This window comes from Theobroma cacao, chromosome 5, assembly GCF_000208745.1.
Source record: "Theobroma cacao cultivar B97-61/B2 chromosome 5, Criollo_cocoa_genome_V2, whole genome shotgun sequence".
Lineage (NCBI taxonomy): Eukaryota > Viridiplantae > Streptophyta > Magnoliopsida > Malvales > Malvaceae > Theobroma > Theobroma cacao.
This window is the reverse complement of record NC_030854.1, coordinates 32,954,656-32,968,046: the sequence shown is the minus strand read 5'-3', so window position 1 is coordinate 32,968,046 and position 13,391 is coordinate 32,954,656. Positions and strand designations below refer to the sequence as shown.

The 13,391-nt window shown below is 33.0% G+C and overlaps 1 protein-coding gene across 1 annotated transcript; it reads left to right on the top strand.

Annotated features, from left to right (window-relative positions):
- On the top strand, positions 12,156-13,159 carry LOC108662157 (uncharacterized protein At2g29880-like). The gene is made up of 2 exons (XM_018121295.1): positions 12,156-12,297; positions 12,387-13,159. Exons 1-2 carry the CDS (start codon positions 12,205-12,207, stop codon positions 12,795-12,797), a joined length of 504 nt encoding a protein of 167 aa, XP_017976784.1. The 5' UTR covers positions 12,156-12,204; the 3' UTR covers positions 12,798-13,159.

Genomic DNA, 13,391 nt, shown 5'->3' with positions numbered 1-13,391 from the left:
CTTTTTTAAATAGGATAAATGAAGATTTTTCCAATCAACCTGAAAGGAGACAAATCTTTGGATCAATATTCAAAAGAAAAAAGTATTAATTCAAGAGGTATCTGAAACAAATCTGGCATAAGATTTTTAGATCAGCTCCTCTTTTATTTGGTTACTGGTCTGATTCTAGTGCCCCATCTTTGATTTCAGTTCTTATGTTTGTTTGTTTATCTCTTCCTTAAATAAGGAATTTGATTGGAATTTGCAATGCAAAAGAGAAGGAATCTTGGTGAGGTTTGGTGTTTTTCCAATGCAAAAGAGTAGGAAATTTTTGTCGAAAAAACAATTCTAACGGAAAAACTATTCTAACGGAAAATTTCGTTTGAAATTTTCAACAGAATTTTCTATTGGAATTTTTTTTCCAACGGAATATTCCGTTGGAATTTTCCAATGAAATTTTGTCGGAAATCCATTTCTAATGGAATTCTAATGGTGTATCTTGCAAAAATCACATTTTTTCAACGGAATTTTTCAACGGATTTCCAACGAAAAGTATTATCGACGAAATTTTTAACTGATTTTTTTGTTGGAAATCCGTTGGAAAAAAGTATTTCCAACGGAAAACAACCTTCTTCCAACAAAAAATTTCGTTGAAAAAAGACTGTTTTTTTGTAGTGAACATATTACACATCATGGTTAAAAAAAATTTGTTACACGTCATATTAAAAAAAAATATTATTCTCACATGTCATATATAAAAATATATTAAACGTTATAGTTAAAAAAAGATTGTTACACACCATGTTAAAAAAAATTATTGTTTCACGTTATATACAAAAACATGTTACACGTCATGGTTAAAAAAGATTGTTACATGTCATGTTGAAAAAAAAAATTATTGTTACATGTCATGTACAAAAACATGTTACACGCTATGTTAAAAAAATATTTTTATTACATACCATGTTCAAAAAATATTATTGTTATATGCCGTGTTCAAAAAATTTTGTTACACTTTAATATTTAAAATGTTATTATTACTTACGAAACATAACTTCAAATCCTCTCAACTCTCTTAATTTCTTTGTTTTTTTTAACAATTTAGCCCTGATTATAGAGTTTCTAATATGTTTTCATAAATCAAAACATAAATTTTCTTATCTAAAACACCTATTTCAACTAAAAATCAAAAGAAAATTTCCTTTGAAAACCTAGGTTTATAAATTTCAAATTCTTAAGTTTATTGGTGTTTAGGTCTCAAATTGATCCAATTAAAAGCTATTTCAAACATCTGTGATCATTTCTACCATTTTATTTTAATCTAAAATACCTAAAAGTCAAGTTCCCTAAATAGCCATCCACCCATCCCAAGCATATCAAAACCATCGCTCGGCATCTTGAAAGTGTGAGAGAGAAAAATCTGAAAGCATGGGAGAGAGAAATTGGGAGCATAACAAATCCTAATGCCAAAGAAAGAAATCGATAAAATTAGCGAGAACTAGATGGTGAGGGAGAGAAATTGGAAGCATAAATTGGGAGAAATTGTGATAAATAGTTTAATTTATTTGAAATAGTTTCAAGGGTATTTTTATCAAGTCATCGCTAAATATGGTTAAAAATAGTTAAATTTATTTTGATGGTTATTTTTGAAATGTTCTTATCAAAGAGGTTATTCCTCACAATTTCTCTATTATTATTATTATATATTATCATAAGGACCGATTTAATTAAATTATACTTTTCCTAAAAATCAAAATCGAGATTCATGGTGGCAAGTTCAGTCAACAAATTTAATGGAATCATCAAGATGCTTATAATTAAGCTTGAGAACAATTTCAAAATTTAAACGCTTGAACTCAATCAAATTTTATTTTGCAAGAATTATTGATACAATTCTAAATTCTAATTCAAATCAATTGAGGCTGATTATAGTATAATAAAATAATAAATGTATGAATAAAAAAATTATTTGTATTGGTGTGTTGTATAAAAGTTTATTTAAAATACATTGGTATTTTTTGTAAGGTATAATAAGAGTGAATGTTTTTATTTTTATTTATTTTTAAATATAAATATATAACGTCGGGGTGTTGAAAAGACACCAATCATGGCGAGGTTGGAAATTCCACTATGGTGAACACCAATCTTGACAAGATTAGAAAACCCCATTAAGGTGAACAACGGTCAAAAATCCTACTTTGGTTGGCCAACCAAAGATACTAAAATCTCTTACTCTTCTTAAAAGAGCCTAGAGAAAATAAACACTCTTACTTATTTTAAAAAATATTTTTTATTAATTCTCAACTTCAATGTAACTTGAATGTCTAACAACTAAGTCAAGAGGGCTTTATATAACTATTCCTAATGAAGATAGCTTCCTTCCTTTTTTATGTGGAATTGTTACAATTTCTACATAAAAATAAATAAGAAATAACCTAACCTAAGCTTTCTTAGAGTACAAGTAAAGTAAAAGATAACTAAAGAAAGATAATTATGAAAATAATCTTCCCTAACTTAATGTGCAAGTAACTTAATAACATACTCATGTATCATTCTCCCTAGATTGGAGAAAAATCACCTTCAAGATCCATGCCTTCTTCATCTTCTTTATAGTAAGGAGAGAGATCAGCTATGTTAAAGGTTAAAGAAACATCATAATCTCCAAGAAGTTCGATCTTGTAAGCATTCTCATTACTATGTTCCAAGACTCAAAATGGTCTATCAGCTCAAGGAGATAATTTTGCATGAGACTTAAGAAAATATTCTTTCCTTAAGTGAATCCATATTAAGTCTCCTTCATTAAAACTAGTTGGCTTTTTATGCTTGTTGGCTTGCTTTTGGTATCTAGTTGTTTGATGAATAATCTTCTCTTGGACTTCTTCATGAAGTTTCTTGATTTGCTTAGCACATTTTTAGCATTAGCACTAAATTCACTAGTAGTTGGTAACACGAGAAGGTTCAAAGGACTGAGAGAGTATTTTGCATACCTTACTTCGAATGGACATCTTCTAGTGGTTTGGCTCACAGAATTATTGTTAGAGAGTTTCACTTGTGCCAACACAAGATCCCATTGCCAAAATATGTTTGCCTACAAAGCTTCTCAATAAGTTTCCTAAACTTTTGTTGACCACTTCTGTTTGACCATCTGTTTGAGGGTGACTTGTTGAACTGAATTGCAATTGAGTTCCCATTTTCCTCTAAAAAGTTCGCTAGAAATGACTCATGAACTTCACATCTCGATCTGAAGTGATGGTTTTTGGAATTCCATGGAGATGAACAATTTCTTTGAAATACAAATCAGCTATGTGAGAAGCATCATATATTTTATAGCATGGCACAAAATGAGCCATTTTGGAAAATCTGTCAACAATGACCATTACAGAGTCCTTTTGCCTTTAGGTTATGGGCAAACCCAAAACAAAATCCACACTCACATTTACCCAAGGAACTTCAGGAATGGGTAATGATTTATACGTACTAGTGTTTTGATTTCCAAGCTTGGCAATGTGGTAAATACGACACCTTTGAATATATTGGATTACATCTCATTCCACCTTGGGCCAATAAAATTTTTCTTTCACAATAGCTAATGTTTTGTCTCTCCCAAAGTGTCTTGCTAATCCTGCATTATAAGTTTCCTAAATAATAGATTGGCGTAGAGAACATTGAGGGATGCACAGTTAATTATCTTTGAAAAGATACCTTTATTGTTGGTGAAATTGTCGGTAAGGATGTTGAGAACTAAACTTCCATATCTCACCAAATTTGGGATCTTTCTTATATAATTCTTTGACAACTTTAAAACCAACAATCTTTAATTGTAAGGTAAAGAAAAGAGTAAGGTGACGACTTAAAGCATCAGCTACTTTGTTTTGCACACTTGACTTGTGCTTGAGGAAAGTTGGAAAAGCTTAAAGAAACTCACTCCAAACTGTATGTCGGCAATTAAGCTTGTGTTGTGAGTTGAAGTGTTTAAGGGCTTCATGGTCAAAAAACAAGACGAATTCCTTTGGCAATAAATAGTGGCTCCAATGGTCTAGGGCTCGAATAACAACATAAAACTCTTTATGATATGTTGAGTATTTCAACTTTGCATCATTGAATTTCTCACTAAAAAAGGCAATTGGTCGTCCCTTTTGAGATAGAACAGCACCAATATCTACATTAGAGGCATCATAATCAACTTCAAACACCAAATCAAAATTCGAATGTGCAAGCACAAGAGCCTTAGTAATCCTTTCTTCAAATTCCTTAAAGTTATGTTGTGCCTTGGTACTCCATATAAAACTATCTCACTTAAGGCATTCAGTAAGTTAAGCAGCAATAGAACTAAAATTTTTTATGAAACGCTGGTAAAAAGAGGTAAATTCATGAAAGCTTCAAACGTCATAAAGTGACTTCAGAATTGGCCAATTGATAACAACGTCAACTTTGCTTTGGTCCACTTCAATTCCTTGGCTTGACACAATATATCCCAAGAATATAACTTTATTTGTCATAAATTCTCACATTTTTATGTTGGCAAAAAGCATTTTTTCTTGACGCACTTCAAAGATCTACTATAAATGTTCCAAATGCTCCTTTTGACGTCTACTATACACCTAAATATCATCAAAATAAACCACAACAAACTTCCCAATCAAAGGGTGGAATACTTGGTTCTTTAAGTGCATAAAGGTGCTAGGTTCACCAAAGAGGCCAAATCGCATAAATGTCCATTCATATAACCCATCACAAGTTTTAAATGCAATTTTTCGTTCATCTCTAGGTCACATTTAAATTTGGTGATAACCACTACGCATATCGATCTTGGAGAAAATAATAGCACCATACAATTGATTTAACAAATCATCAAGTCTAGGAATGGGAAAATGATACTTGACAGTGATTTTGTTCACAGAATGACTATCAATGCAAATACGTCATGTTCCATCTTTTTTTGGAACTAATAAAGTAGGAACAGCAAAAAGGCTAACATTTTCTCTTACTAGGCATTTCTCCAAAAACTGTTTGACCTAACGTTGTAATTCCTCATACACTTGTTGACTCATGTGATAAGCAAACTTGTTTGAATTACAGAACCAGGAATGAGATTGATGGCATGCTGAATATCTAGCATTGGTGGTAGTCCGTGCGAAATCTCATTAGGTACAACATTTCAAAACTCTTCAATTATGGGCTTGACATCCTTAGGTAAAGATGAAGATACTTCATTTTCCTCATAAACTAATAAAAGGTATAAAAGGCTTGACTCACGATAAGCTTTGTTTAAGCCAGACATAGAGATGAGTGCTTTATCTTCCACTTGTCTCTTTGGCTAATCTTCAGGCATTAGTGGAGTCAACATAAATTTTACTTTATCCTTGATGAAGTAATAAGTATTCTTGTATCTATCATGGTAAGCTCGACAATTATATTGCCATGGGCATCCCAACAACAAGTGGCAAACTTTCTTTGGGATAACATCACACCAGAGTTCATCTTAAAACTTATTTCCAATAAAGAATTGAACACAACAACATTTTGTTACCTTAACTTCATTTCCTTTTTGTAACCATTGTAGCTTGTAACGATGAGGGTGTGCCTTAGTTGGAAGCTTTAACTTTTTCACCGTGTACTTGGCAATAACGTTCTTGTAACTGCCCTTATCAATAATGACATTGTAAACCTTCATTTGGGATGTGCACATTGTATACAAGATGTTGTGGTGAAGCCAACTTTTATCTTCAGTTATCATAGTAGTATTAAGGTTATGGCGAACACAAGAGCTTCTTCATGGTTAATAGGAATTTTTTCTATCTCATCTTCATTGAATATTTTTAGTTCATCTTTTGCTTTTTCCATGTTAGGCTCTTCCATAACTTATTCATCTACTAAAGAGTTAATTCTTCGATTTGGACAATTAGAAGCAATATGCCCAAATCTTTGACATTTAAAGCACTTCTTGTTGACATTAGAAGCACGAGTAGAAGTAGTTTCTTTATTATTATTACTTGTAGTTTTGGAAGAATTTACCTTTGGAGGTAAAATGATTACCGAACTTTGTCTCCTACGATTTAAGGTAGAATCTTTTTGTTTAGATGAACTCACTGAGCTTTTACATGATTGTTGATAGTAAAAATTATCTTTTGCTTATGCACTGTGAATATACTCAAATTGAATGCAAATTGCAGGCAAAGATTTCGTGCAAGCATACACGATCGCAACAAGTAGTAAAGTGATGAATGAGTTGTCGATCCTCAAGGAGTTGATCTAATAATTGATGCTAACTACCAAAATTAAAACAAGCTAACCTTATCTAAGTAACAAATTTTGAACTATGAAAAAAAAATGTAATCTAATTAACTAGTCTAATCTAAGTGGTGCAAATGTTAAATTGAAATGGAATAAATGGCCTAAAAATCTAGGATTATGGTTTCCTCTAATATTTCATTTGGAATTAGGTTTGGTTAGTTACTTAATCTCAATGAAAGATGATGTTAATCTAGAATCTTGAGGTATGTGTAATTCTCCGTCGAGATATTACACACTTACTTAGTCTAATTGAATCATTATATGTCTATATGAGACAATTAAACTAAGCTCTTTAAGCCAAGACTTTCCAAATAGACTATGTGTGGCAATTAAATGTATTTCTACCCTAATTGCACATCAAAGTGCTAAAAGTCCTTTTTAAGTGTTTTGAACACACATTACTCAAATCTAGGTCTAATTTAGATTAACTCTTTCAAGTGTCATCTAAATACTTAAACACATTTAATTGATGATCAATCCAATAAATGGCCAATAAATTTAAATTTGAGTAAACATCAATATTTCCAATGAGACTAAGCAACCAACCAAATCAATATCCAAACTACATAATAAAGTCAACCATAATCCTAGCTTAAGAATTTTAGCTCAACATTTCAAAAAGGAGAGTACACAATACAGCAAACAAAAGCATTATTTTACAAAATGAGATAGAGAAAGCAAGCTTTAAAACTAGAGAGAGAGGAAGATGTTCTATTGCAGCTTTACAAGCTCCAACCCTTGATTCTTTTTCTCTTTCCTATTTTGCTTCTGCCTCTTCTTGCCCAAAGTGTCTCCCTGAATCTGCCTTTTTTTCTGTGAAAAAATTTCCCTTTTATACTTCCCTTTTTATTCAGCCTTGACTTAGAATCTCAAGCCAAGTATATTCTTTTTTCTGATGTGTTCTCGCTGCAGCGAGTTTGAAATCTCGCTGCAACGAGCTACTTGCTGACTTAGCCTTAAAAGACATTCATTTTTGCTGCAGCGAGTTTGGATTCTCGCTGCAATGAAAATCCTCTTGCTTTAGTGCACTTGTTTCTCGCTGCAGTGAGAAACTCTCTGCTTGGACATTCTTGGTGCTGCAACCTTGGGCTTTCTGCTTCCATGTTCTCCTCCTTCAAGCTCCTAGTGCAGAGTTGTTGAGGTCCTCACTTTCAGCTTCACTTTTAGCCACCATTCCTTCAACATCAAAAAGGTTAAATGATCAGAAGTTGCATTGAGGGGATTTTTGACAAAACAATGAAGCTAAAATTGTTTAAATGACATTAGACACCTTAAAAGTTAACTTCTACTAAAAAGCATGAAAATTTGCTAAGGCCTATGCAGAAAACTAACTGCATGTTTGGTTGGGGGAATGGCTAAGCCATTCCCCCTTTATTCCCATGCCATTCCGTTTCCCTTGTTTGGTTGTCAAACAAGAGGGTGGAATAGGCATTCTGAGGAATAAAAATTCCTCAAAAATGGCTTTGGGGTGGAAATGGCTAATACCCGCTCCCCCCTCGGTATTATCTATTGTCTAACCGGGGGAATAAGTTTAAATTATAATTTGACTATAATACCCTCAACTGTTTAATTAAATCACCACTTTATCCCTATAAAAACTATTTTTTTCTCTCTCTTCCTCCTTCCCCCATCTTCCTCAGCAGATTCAGCCTTCCCCGAAAATCATATTTTCTCTCAACACACCGTCTTCCTCTCCTCTATCAGCCACCCTTCCCTCGTGTTCATCTCCTTTCTCAGTCAGTCATCATTCCTCCGTCTTCATCTCCTCTCTCAGCTGGTCATCTTCCTCTCTCTTAGCCGTGGGTCTTCCCCTCGCTCTCACACGTGGGTCTGCCCCTCTCTCTCAGCTGTGGGTCTTCCCCTCGCTCTCAACCGCTCTCAGCCGTGGGTTTGCCTCTCTCTCTCAGCCGTGGGTCTGCCCCTCTCTCTCAGCCGCTCACCCGTAGGTCTGCCCCTCTTTCTCAGCCACTCTCACCGGTGGGTCTGCCCCTCTCTCTCAACCGCTCACCCATGGGTCTGCCCCTCTCTCTCAACCGCTCACCCGTGGGTCTGCCCCTCTCTCTCAGCCGCTCTCACCCGTGGGTCTGCCCCTCTCTTTCAGCAGCTCTCACCCGTGGGTCTGCCCCTCTCTCTCAGCCGCTCTCACCAGTCTTCCCCTCTCTCTCCGTCGTCCATAGTGGAGGTAGTTGCTTCAAATCCTTCAGGCAACAACATTTCTATTTAATTGTTGTGATTTTGTGATTAATTGTAATTTATTGTTAGTAGATCTGAAATATGAAATGCTGATTTTGTGTTGTGATTTTGATGAATTTGAGAATTTAAAGTTCAAAACTAACTTTAATCACTCTAGGGTTTTCCATTCCATGCTCACAAAATTTTATTTCAAAGTACATCAAAGAGATTAAAACTTGGTTAAACTGAGGGCAGATTTACTAATTGAAACTCATATATAACTAGTTTAATTGGATAAATATACATCAGAAAAATTAATAATGAGCTAAATATTTTGGTTAGTAACCCATGCTTTTAAATTGAATAACTTATACAAGTTTAATTGGAGAAACTTTAGCCTTGTTTTACCAAAATGAGTTTTGAACATGCAGGGATTGCCAACTTTGCGACTTTGGCTTTTAGTTTACAAGTCGTCAATGCAATACACAAATTGACTCAAGCCAATCCCACTTCTAACCTTTCACATTATGATTAATAATCGAAATTAATTTCTTTTCCTGTTTCGTTTTTCTTTCTCCTACAATTGTTTTGAATTACCTTTTGAAATTTAAATCAATAAGATATTGATACAATGTTGTGAATGGTTTTCATGTGATACCATATGTAATTAATTCTAATTCTTAAAGATTGAAAATGGTTTAAGTAAAATCATACCAACTATGATGACTTTAAATTATTGATTAGTGATAAAAACATAATTACCTAGATAATATTAAAATATTAGGATAAAATATTATTTTAATAATAAATCATTGTAATGGGCGGGCACGGGTTGGGCTCAAGCTAGCTTAAAAATGGTAATATATGTGACGTGGTAGAACCTAATTAGCCACCTAAGGACAAAGTCTCAACGGGATTTCAATGTAGTGCTCTTACCATCATAGTTTACCAAAATTATACAATTTGATCAGGAACAAAAGGTAAAAATAAGTGAGTCACATACATTTGTCTGCAATAAATTTTGGGAGTATGGGAATGAATATATTGAAAAGATGATTATTCTCATTTATAAAAATGAAATTATGTACTTCTATACAACAAACCCTACAGGGACTCCTTAACTTTTCTATATTTTTCTCTCTAAAACTCCAACAACCCCATTGACATCAAATGCAAAAATATTCTCCAAAATTCAGAAGAGAAAAAGCCTCTGCTGCTGCCATATATGGACATCTCTCTTAATCTGAATCACTTTCCATACTCCCCATGGCCTTCAATCCTCTAGGTCTCTGCATAATGCCAAACCACATGAGTTAATGAAGAATTAACTACATTTGCAGAATATATTGAAAACTGCAAATCAAATCTCAAAAATTATTGTAGAAATCAAAAGGAAGAGAGACCCAATCATGTACCTTCTTAGAGCTCTTCTTTTCCCTAACTTCAAACCTCTCTTTTATTATTTAATATCGATGGAACTAAAATTTTTATCTTAAATATTCTTACCTTATATATACATTTCCAAAATGATTATATTCATTATGTGATGATATCTTATATAGTTAGTTTGACTTTTTGTAATATTTGTGTTGGACATTGCCAAAAGAATGTTGACTTAATAACAGTTGCCAAGTAGAAATGTCATTAACCCTCTTTTTCCCTGTCTGTCTCTCTAACCCAGCAATTATTAAATTTTACAATTTTTTCATATGGCTTACTTATGGGGCTGAAATGTGATTTTGATGTCACTTTTTTTTTTACCATATGGCTTTAATATTTTCCTTAAATAATAAAATAGATTAGAATATTTATTTTTTGCAGTCATGGTTCGTTTGTATTTGAGAATAGATGCGGAACGACGAAAAAGACAATTAGCTATGTTTAAATTTTATATGGAGATTTGTCGTGCTGTTAGTTCATTCTTGACCTTATTGTCTGCAGCATCGACTTTATGTACTTATAGGCCAAGAGTAAGATTTTATGCATTAGATTTTGCTACAAATCGAGAGTATGTGAGGCGACTTATGTATGATAATGATATTTCATGCATTTCACAAATTAGAATGAATAAGGAAGCCTTTTTTAAATTATGTGAAATGTTAGAAAGTATTGGAGGGTTGAAGTCAACAAAAAACATGCTTGTAGATGAGCAAGTTGCAATATTTTTACATATTATTGCTCATCATGTTAAGAATCGAGTAATTAGTTTAAATTTTAGAAGGTCGGGTGAGTCAATTAGTCGGCACTTTCATAATGTTTTGGCTGCAGTCTTGAAATTGCAAGAACATTTGTTTAAAAAACCTGAGCACATTCCAACAAACTTAACAGACAATCGGTGGAAGTGGTTTAAGGTAAATTAATCATCTTATTAATTTTATAACTATACATACAAGGTAGCAATAATTTTTTCTAATAAAAGTTAATTCCATTTTAATTGTAGAATTGTTTAAGTGCTCTAGATGGGACATACATCAGAGTTAAGGTGCCAAGTGCAGATAAACCTAGATATCGCACTCGTAAAGGGAATATTGCAACAAATATGTTAGGTGTATGTACACCTGACATGCAATTTGTCTTTGTTTTTCCTGGTTGGGAAGGGTCTATAGCTGATGGCAGAGTTCTTCGAGATGCACTAAGGAGAAGAAATGGACTTAAAGTGCCTAATGGTAAGCTTTCCTATGATAATGGGAAGGTATTTCAAATTATGTACTATATGATTATTCTACTTAAATAAATAAAGAACTTATTTAGTTTGTTTTATATATGTTGTTACTATCTAGTTGATGCAGGCTATACAAATTGTGAGGGCTTTCTTGCACCTTATAGAGGTCAACGATATCATTTGAATGAATGGCGTCAAGGTCATGAACCAAGCAGTCTTGGAGAATTTTTTAATATGAAACATGTTGCTGCTTGCAATGTTATAGAGAGATGTTTTGGGTTATTGAAAATGAGATGGGGTATTCTTAAGAGTCCATCATTTTATCCGATTAGGATACATAATAGGATTATTATAGCTTGTTGTTTGCTTCATAATTTTATTAGAAGGGAGATGAGTTTTGACCCTATTGAAATGGATTTAGGGAAATATGTTGAAACCAACATAGCAGTTGATGAGGATTTTATAAGTACTATTGATCCTACTGATGTTTGGGGTAATTTCATAATGGAATTAGCAAATCAGATGTTCAATGAATGGCAAGCATCTAGGCAAAATGATGATTGACATTTGTTAGGCATATTGATACTGAAGGACTATTGCTGGGTTTCTTTCCTTTGCCAGTTCAAGTTGTACTTTTTTAAAAATTTGTTATTAACGTGTTATTGTTTTGTCAATTGTTGTTATTAATTGTGTTGTTTATATTGTACATTTTATCATGTGAATAAAGTTTAACAAGTTTTAATATATTATTGGATATATTTTTTGATCTTTTATTTTTTTAGCATTATAATTAATTTTTATAATTAAATATTTGGTGTATGGTAGAAACAATGTCCACATCTACAACCCTAACTTCTCAAAGTTCAAAAAGAACCAAAAGAAAATGGAATTATCCTAAAGATGTTGCACTTGTTTCAGCTTTGATTGATTTGCACAATATAGAAAAATACAATGCTGACAGTGGTTTTAGAGGGGGTTATTTGTTAGAACTTAAAAATATGTTTGCAACAAAATTACCAAATGCAAACTTGAAGGCAAAGCCTCACATAAAGTCTAGAATAAAGACTTTGAAAAAAGAATAGGCTATTATATATGATATGGTGCAAGAGACACATACTAGTGGATTTGGGTGGGATGATCAAAAGAACATGGTTGTTGCTGATGATCCTGTATGGGAATCTTACATACAGGTATGTTTTTGAGTTGAACTTATTTAAGTATTTTATATTAGTTTCTTAATAATAATATAACTAATAGTCATTTTTTTTTTTGTTATTAGAGTCACAAGGAGGTGGCCCCATTTAGAAGAAAGAGTTTTCCTTTCTTCAATGAGCTTAGTCTTATTTATGCAAGAGATCGTGCAATAGGAAAAGATGCACAAACTGCAATAGATATCCTCGAAGAAATGCAGGACTGTAATGATACAATAAATGTGAAAACTGAAGGTGAAAACCTAGCTAGATATAGTTTCGACGATGAGGATTTCTCTAATATTCAACCTCAAACATCAGCTCCTGAAAGTGAAACAACTTCAGTAAGGAAGAAGAAAAGGAAAAATGAGACGAGTGATCCCATTACATCCGAATCAATTATTACTGCTGCCACGATATTGGGTGAAAACATAAAAGAGGCTGGAATTGAGTTTAGCAAAAGTGTTGGGGCAGAGGTGAACATCCAACAAAAGGCTTAAGAGTTGGATGGAATTTTAAGTCAAGTAAAGGGATTGACAGCAATGGAAAGGGTTCTTGCTTCGATTAAATTTCTTGAATCTCCGACTCTTATATTTGTGTTTTTCAGTATTGATCCTGATCGAAGACCTAAATCGCTGAGGATATTTCTTGCTGACTGTTGAGCTTTGATGGCTCTAAAACTTTTTGTGAAGGCAAGTTCCTGATATTGTAAGTTTTTGGCACTTCTGGTTGATGTTGATACTAATTATGAGGTTCATTAACAAGTCTAAACCCTTTTGAGTTGACCGTTGTGTTGTTGGTTGTATAATGGTGATGTTATTGTAGCTACTTTAATGGTTTTATGGATGTTGTAAGTTAATGTAATATGATGAATATTCATCCATTACTTTCCTAGTTAGTGTATTTTTGTAAACTAGACATTGGCTTTTGATTACATATAATAATATTTTCATGTAAAGGGCATTTATAGTATGACAAGGCTTTTTTATTATTTATTGCTTTCCATGCTAATATGCACTAGTTATGCTTGTAAATTGTCATTTTCTTCCTAGAGATGGAATGCTTATCTAATTTGAAAGACACGTTATTTTTCT